Source organism: Trichophyton benhamiae, assembly GCF_000151125.1.
Source record: "Trichophyton benhamiae CBS 112371 chromosome Unknown contig00269.3, whole genome shotgun sequence".
Lineage (NCBI taxonomy): Eukaryota > Fungi > Ascomycota > Eurotiomycetes > Onygenales > Arthrodermataceae > Trichophyton > Trichophyton benhamiae.
The window spans coordinates 332437-340519 of NW_003315092.1; the positions used below are offsets into that span (position 1 = coordinate 332437).

Consider the following 8083-nt stretch of genomic DNA (forward strand, 5'->3'; position numbering starts at 1 on the left):
GACAATTATACGCAGCGCCGCCTCAGCTATCTACGTATGGATAGATAGCTGCTTCGGGGTGGTATCAATCATAAATTAACACATAAGTCTAGTCGTAGGTCTATCTCGGCCTCCTCAACAAATGGAACAAGTACACAGTAGTAGGTAGTAACGGTGGTGGCCTGCCTCAGCCAGCCTTATACTGGATCCCTGCTGCCTCTCATATAGCAGTGATCTTTGACTCAGTCCACGCCGAGTCAGTGCAACATGGATTAACATAGCAAACTCCCTGGCGAGCGTGGTGGGAGCAGAAGGGAGAAGAAAAAAAAAAAGAGTACATAAGAGACAGGTCATATGGAGGGAGAATAAACGAAAAAAGAAAACACACGATAACACAAGCGCGAGCTATCATACGCATTTCGTCGAAGATACAAAAAAGATTGCTGTGATCCAGCGATGGTCAAGGTTGGAGTCCAGATGAGCTAGGGAGTCGTAGCAAGATGGTTGGTTAGAGCGTGCAGTATGGTGTATGTCCAAGGAGGGTTTGTGGAAGGGAAATTGAGCAAAGGTTGGCTATATTTCTTCTCTGAGGCCGCAGAGATCGGTTCCCAGTACCATGTCGACCATGTGCCAGAATCGCCAGTAGAGGTTCGACTTTTGATCGTCAAACGAGCCATCTTCTCGCAGAGCAGGCCCGTCGCCGACGATGTCTCCCGTGAACCAACTCAGAATTGGTATCGACCGGAGCACTCGTTCCGTCATCGAGGGCTGGGGAGGAAGGGCTTCTGAAGCTGGACGCACAACTGCCCGTCGAACCGTGGGTATATGGGTCATAAATTCAGATTTGGCTGGTTTCGCTTCGGCTTCGGGTTCCGGTTGAGACCGGCCCGGTCGCTGGCGAAGAGTGTCCGCGTCCATATTGTTCTGTCCCATGACTGTGGCAGAGCTGGCCGTTGCTGTAGATTGAACGGACGCAGGGGCCTCAAAACTATTACTTTGAGTATATGAAAATGAGCGGGGCAGAGATGAGCGATCATATTCGTTTGACTGCAGTAGTGATGCAGATGTGGATGGCTTGAGGGATGGATAGATCGAGTTGAGCCGCGACTGCAGCTCAAGGGTTGCTTTGAGTATAGGGGCGTCTTCCTGCGGCCCGTGGCCATGGTACATCTCGCAGTGTACGAGACAGCCGTCAATTTCTTGGGGAGAGAAGTGACAGGCTCTATCAGCAGCTATGAAAGAGTCAAAGGTCACTTTGATCCAGTGTGCTCCTCCGGCATATCTTTTTGATTTCCTGTTGGCATCGGCTGAAAGTTTCGGACGGATAACGACGTCACCTCCGCTAAGCAATTGAGGGTACTTGGGGTTGATCTCAGGATCGGTCCGGGAATAGTCTTCGCAGATATAGCCCAGTGAGATGCGTTCGAACTTGTCGATAACCTTCCACTCAACACCCTTATCTTTGTACCCGTAAAGTATACATTCGGTCGCAACAGCATCTCCCGGTGTTCTGCTAGTCGCTGCATCATTCGAAGCTGTGTTGTTGGCTGCGAGTAATTTCTGCTGCGCTTCTTCCTCTTGCTGCAGACTAAACAGTCTGCCGAACTCTGCAACATTCGGGTTCTCTCGCTTCGCTGGAGTCCCTGTTCGTGTAGCTGATCTGGTCGAGCCATATCGTGTATTCCTTCTTTTGCCAAACGGGCCTGTCTCTTCTGGCGGTCGTCGAGGGTTACGGGATTCACTGTTTGCTAGCGTTAGCCATTATGCCATTTTCAAAGGGCTTAACCGGGTTCCAAGTCGCAAAACAACAGGCCAAGGTAGCTCATTTAGCATATTCAGGCCGTGTTATGGAGTGCTAGGGGTGGCTTACTCCTTGTAAACATATCCCCATGGCAGTGTGTTCCCTTTCTCATCCTTCGCGCGCTCCTCGAGCGGCACAGAGTGGTATTCCATGGCGCTTGATTAAATGACCAAGAGACCCAGCCTATGCGATGTTTTGGTGACTCACTGCCGGCAATGCCTACCAAGCAACAGAAGCAAAGCTGCTGCGTTGCGATGCTGAAGCTGTCGAAAGCTCTAACGCTCTTGTTTAATATTTATTTTATTATTTTTATTTTTTTTATTTTAATGACGTCGGGAGCCTCCCACGTGATGTTGATTAGTCATAAATTATTAGTTATATATTAGTCATCGCTGGCGGTTTGACTTTTTCCGACGCTTTTGCACTTTCTATCGCTTTCTCGCATTTTTTTCCCTCCTTCTGCTTGTGACCTCAAAAAGTTCTGTTTGCCATTATCTTAAGAGATCAAAGGCTCGCCTTCTTCGGCCTGAAGAAATCAGCAAATTCACTCTGCTCTACTATGTTCATACTCGAATCGAACCTTATCCTCGATTTCAACACAGCTGACCAATAGAAACTTGTTCCACTGCCCCGCTCACCTGAACCTACGCTGCGACCAAGCGGCTCCAACGCTGGATATCTACAGAATGCTACAGAATGATAACCAGAAGGATAACCAGAGCAGAGATACATCGTACTACAGAGTACAGCTGCTAGAATATTGCTTTTCTCAACTTTTTATCTGGGTACTGAAGCAAAAACTGTTGAACCGATGGATGTCTCAGTACACTAAAGAGAGCAGCATGTATACATGGGGAGAGATGGTTAACTGCGTGCAAACGGGATACCTTTCTTGCCAATTGAAGGCGTCAATCGCGCTCTATATTCAGTTAAAGGCGGCATCAACATGAACCAGCTGGGCCAGCAGCATGACAGACAAACTAGAAAATAACAAGCCAACCGAGGATTCAATCCATTTCACATCCTGGCATTGACTGCCATACTATATAATCGAAAGGGGTCAGCTTATTTTGGAATACCATGCATCAAAGCCACGTGGGTCAACAGCCAGCTTAGCAGGCCAGTTGGATAACCCCCCAAGGCTGGAAGCTCATGGTGATTTTCTGTGGCCAAATGGGCCAGTTGACTAGTGGATATGATTCCCAACACTATATATGCCATGCCTGGTGAGTGAGAATGAAGAATAATATAGCACAGTTGCAATTACAGATCAACCCACAATCCGTCTTCTCCAACATCATCCGGAGTCTCTATAATCCGGGTATCTGGATACTGGAATCAGGGAGACATCTACAGTTGCCGTGCCGCTCGAGACAAAACTGTTCAGTGAAGGAAGGTCTATCTGCACTGACTACTAGAATGAAAAAATGGCTCAAGGCTCCCAAAAGGCCCATTCCATGAGACCGAACAAAAGCTACTGAACTGGTACAAACAAGAGCATAAGTTTCTAAAGCTTGTAGAAGCTATTGGGTGCAGCAAGTGCCTCAATCTAAATTCAGATGAGCATAAAGTGTTGACCAGAATCCTGCCATAAGAGTGTAGATGGTGTTGATTCTAAAGTCTATAGCCTCATGTCGCTGCTGTAAGAGCTGGAAGACAGGTCATATATATCCTCAAAGTGCTCGTCCACTCCATCTAAGTCCGTTATGATGACATCATCCCCAATATCCATTCGTACACTATCTGACTCGTCTGTCTCGGCCGCTTTTCAATATCTGTGAATGGAGATGAGTGGTCAGATTCAAGGGCTTCTCTTCCCTTACCATATCCGTATCTAGGTCCATCTGACTTCATTGATATCCCCAGACCAACCATATATAAGGTTTCAAGAGGCTTTAATGCAGGGTCAGACATCGAATTTTGAGCAACGTGGCTGAAGCAATTGGTACTAGTCTTGGTGGCTTTGATATCAAGGCTCCCTTTCTCATGTCATTTGGAAAAGGTGCAGTTGAGCCTCGTTTTACATTGGGATATGCGGTGAACGCCTTCAAATTGGAGTGTTCCCTAACCAGCCACACCTTTCCAACTGGCCCAAGTACAAGGTACATTCTGGAGCATGTAGCCATATAGATTGCAAGTAATCACTGGTATTTTGCTACTTTATCAACATAGCTAACTCCTATCAAGTCACTGAAGGAGCAGTGCAATCAGAGTGACATCCCCAGCCCTAACTGACGGATAAGTGTAAGCAACCGGACAGACTAGAGGAGACAGTGTGATTAGTTCGGCAAAGAGGTAGTGGATGAGAGAAAAGGCATATGTGCTGCCGTGAGGCATGTAACCAATCTTTAAGAACTAACACAAAGACGCAAAACGGGCGACAAGAAAAAGCAAGCCGAGTAGCCGAGTAAGGAACATAAAGAGAGAGAAAAAAGGAATAACTCCAAAAAGAAGAAGAAGAAAATTAAATAAGACAAGGATACAAAAGTCGGCACTGGTATCAAGAAGATCGGGAAAACAAGCAACGAGGGCGCAGATAATGAGGAACGGGGGGGGAAGAGGGAAGAAGAAAAACGAGGACTAAACATGCAAATGGATGAAGAAAAATGAGCTATCTACAAGGCTTAGAAGAAAAACCACATATCATACTAAGTGATATGGTACGATGGAGTTCATGTCCTGTCAGTCCATCTGGTGTACTCCGTAGAAACACCGTTGAGTGCCGGGATGTGATTGGATCCGCGAGGATCGGGATATCGGTTTAGATGCTAGAAGGGAATGAGAAGAAGACGAGCAAAAAAAAAGAAGAAGAAGAAGGGGGGAAATACAATGACCACGGGATGGCAGAGAAGCGAAGGTCAGGGGGAAAAACTGCAGGCAAGGCAGAAATGAGTGGGAAAAGCCAGTTGGGGAAAAAGAAAGAAAAACGGATGATAGGAAAAAGAAAGAAAGAAAAATGAAGAGTCGTATCGACGTGAAGCGAAGAATTAGCGCTAGGTCTGGCATGTCGGAATGGAAGGGGAAAAAAGAAGAACAGGGTGCGGATGACCATCCAGCAGTCGGAGAAACATGGTGAGAACGAGGATGCGCATTCGATATCGATGCGAGTCCGGGTAGGGGGAAGTGAAGCAGTAAAGTCGATGGGCCAAAATGTAGCCAGAGGGGGAGGGATGGTGAATAAACGAATATAAACTTGGTAGCCGTTCCGTCGTAGTCATCGTACAGAAGATTGGAGATAGATTAAAAAAAAGGGCGCAATTTGTATAAGGCACTGCGCCCTGGGGAGTCGTAACTGCGTCTTTCTCGTCAGGTCACATATCAAGAAGCTCAGAAAGAATAAAGCAAAAAGTGCAAGTAAAAACAATGGAAGAAGTAGACCGAGATGTGAGGATGTGGTGGTATGTTTGCTGGTGTAGATTGGACGTTCAAAATTTGGTCGTGGTCATATAGGGTCGGATGGTGACTATCAGCGTCTCCGTCGCTGAGCGCTGTCGAGCCGATTATCGAGAGATTCCACCCGCGAGCGAAACGACTTTACTATATCTCTGATGCGCCGGATCTTGTCAAATTCCGTCTCTAGCTCGTCGATGGAGAGGATTATCTGTCTGACTCGTGCGATCTCCTTATCGGCGTCTGCAACGACGTTGCCGGCCTGGTCATAGGTATTCTGTATCGATATCTCAGATTGCTCGTTCAACTGATGCCCGTTAGCCACCTATACCTAGAAATTCTATGCAGCCATATAGATAGTATTCCATAGTAACAAAAGGAGAACATACGTAGTCAATCCTCCGCTGGATGTCCCTCATGAGGTGGTCGAGCTGGTAGTAGAGGGCCTGCAGGCTGTCTGGATCCAGGAGCAGTCTCCCCTGCGTGCTGGCGGCGCTGGCAGCCCTCGAGCTGGCGTTGCTATTCCTCGCCATCCCCCTCCCCTTGCGATGCTGCCATTATGGCTCCCTTGCAATGCGATCTGCTGCTGGTGGACAACCATCTGCCACTCAGACGACGTGAGGCCAAGACGGGCATCGGGAATAGACGTTGATACGGACATTGGGGATGGGCCTGGTATATCAGAGACATGCTCCTCAAAACATAGAGACGCCGTCAGGGAGCTGGATCAAGACTGATATGTGGCAGAGGACGCCGTTCATGGTGGATGGGAAGAAGGAAGGGCGAGAAGCGTTGCGAGGGATAAGCGGCCGCCGCGGACAGCACCGTCGACGCTCGACTCCAGCCGGCGAAGGGAGTCGGGTTTTTCGGCTTCACGAGAGTTGTTTTCACGCTGTTTACCCGCTGGTCTCGCTGTCTCTTGAGATATCTGGGCTCGAGGCGGAGAGGACGACGGGGGGGAGGACGCAAAGAGGCAGCAGAGGCGGCGAAGATACAGACACGGCCGGCGGACACTAACTAGCTGGCGGGCTATGGAATAACACTCAACCACTGGATCGCAAGAGGCACAGGAAGAAGAGAGAGACGCAGAGCGAGGAAGAGAGAAAAATCCCCCAGCGAGCGGGCGCTTCGTCTTCCACCACCACAGATGATCTCAAGGACGCAAAGTAGAAGCAGAAAAAGAAAGGAGAAAACGAGGAGGAAAAAAGAAACAAGCTGGCAGTCAAGTCTTCTGCTGCTGCTGCTGCTGCTGCTGCTGCTACTTAGGGGGCAAGGGAGAGCGGCCGAGGATGCGACCACAGGCTGCAACGCGGACGGCCGGGCGGGCTGGACAGGCTGGTTGTTTGTTAACTATTTATATGGCATAGATATCTGCCTGTGTCTACGGACGGGGGGGGTGTGTGGGCGGCTAAACTGGCTGCATGACCTGTGTTCAAATATCTAGTTGCGGGCCGCCGGTTTGGCAGCTACTTTGATATCTCGATTTTGATACCTGTCTATAGCTAGCTATAGTTAACCAACCCAGCTAGAAAAACAGGCTATGGAAGAGCCGCAGAAGGGCCAACAGCTGGAGAGGTCAGATATATGCTCCGTACGGCTGCCCAAGGTGAGGCAACGGCGGTCTATCTGCGCATGAAATAAACGTATAGACGCCTGATTCCCCGTTGCTTTTCTCTCGCCCTTCGAGTTACCCCAGACGATCAAGCCTATTCTCTCGAGAGACGCAGGCCCAATGGCAGGCGGCAGTCGATATGTACGACGACGTTATAGCCGTCCAATCCTAGCCCCGGCGGGCTTCCCGCTGGTGTTTAATGTGCCTCGTAGACGTTGTGAGCTGCAGGTCTCCTGCATCGGCGGCCTGCCGCGAATAGGAGTCTCGTATAGATGATCTCTCCTGCTTGACGCTGATGAGGGCGAAAAACTAAACAGCTAGTTGATCAATCCGCAGGTGGTTAAAACGTACACCTTTTCCTTGTAGGCCATGTTACCTTTCTCTACCACACTTTTTGTGGCTGGTCTCATCTCGCAGTTCAAGAGGCGCCTACAAGACCCGGTATCGAGCGGAGAGCGTCGCACTGGTTGAATCCTCGTCCTCCAGCTCTACCAGGATACTTGACGCCGAGCACGCATCTCTTCGGCAGTCGGGCCTAAACGAGAATATCTCTATCTAGCACTTGTGACCAGCGTCGTCAAAACCGATATATGACATCCAGAACGGCGCTGTCGGCAGCTCATATGATTAATAGCACCCGCGGGTAAGGCCAGAGGGGCCGACCCCAAGACGAAGATCTTGTCCTTCCATGTGGATGTTGCGTTGGGGAGGGTTGGATGGTACAACATCAACTGCAAGGCTTCGACTGCATGGGCTTGTGCGAATGACTGGAGAAGTGTGCTGGCCTGGAGGTAATCTGTGAAGAATGTGTTCAGGTATCCAGTAACAGGAAAAGGGGAATGCGTTGATCAAAAAAATCCAGATACTAGCCGCGAGATACCATGTCGCAGAAAGGAACGTCTATATAGTAGCAGAAGTCTACTTCCGCTGTCAATAAGGGGTCATATAAGCTTGCCAGACGACATGCTCCAGGGACCTTGACTCTGAGACACCGCTGCGTGTTGTAGACTTATAGACCTCGTTAGAGCTCGTGGTCTGCCAAATGCGAGTTTATTCCCATCTCTGCATTCATGTATAAGCTGGTATCGTAAGTTGTCATGTCCATCCATGTCACCCAACGTGTAGTTGAATACGAATACACCGTCTCCCGCAAGAGTCTTTAATGCAAGGTACTGGTATCACCACACTGGCTCTGCTTCCAGAGAATCAGTATTTGACAAATCATGTTCCCTTTTAAACACAATACTGCGGGTTATGGGTAGTAAACCGTTACTAGAGCAGGCACAAACATTGCCATGAAT

At 48.9% G+C, this 8083-nt stretch overlaps 2 protein-coding genes across 2 annotated transcripts; one reads left to right on the plus strand and one right to left on the minus strand.

Moving 5' to 3' along the window:
• Nucleotides 1-552: 552 nt before the first annotated feature.
• On the minus strand, nt 553-1932 carry ARB_01797 (uncharacterized protein; the record flags this gene model as incomplete). Its single annotated transcript, XM_003011995.1, has 2 exons — nt 553-1720; nt 1850-1932. 2 exons carry the CDS (start codon nt 1930-1932, stop codon nt 553-555), a joined length of 1251 nt encoding a protein of 416 aa, XP_003012041.1.
• A 2613-nt stretch (nt 1933-4545) lies between these two features.
• ARB_01798 (uncharacterized protein) lies at nt 4546-4740 on the plus strand (the record flags this gene model as incomplete). Its single annotated transcript, XM_003011996.1, has 1 exon — nt 4546-4740. The coding sequence occupies one exon, from the start codon at nt 4546-4548 to the stop codon at nt 4738-4740; it is 195 nt and encodes a 64-aa protein (XP_003012042.1).
• Between the last annotated feature and the right edge of the window lie 3343 nt (nt 4741-8083).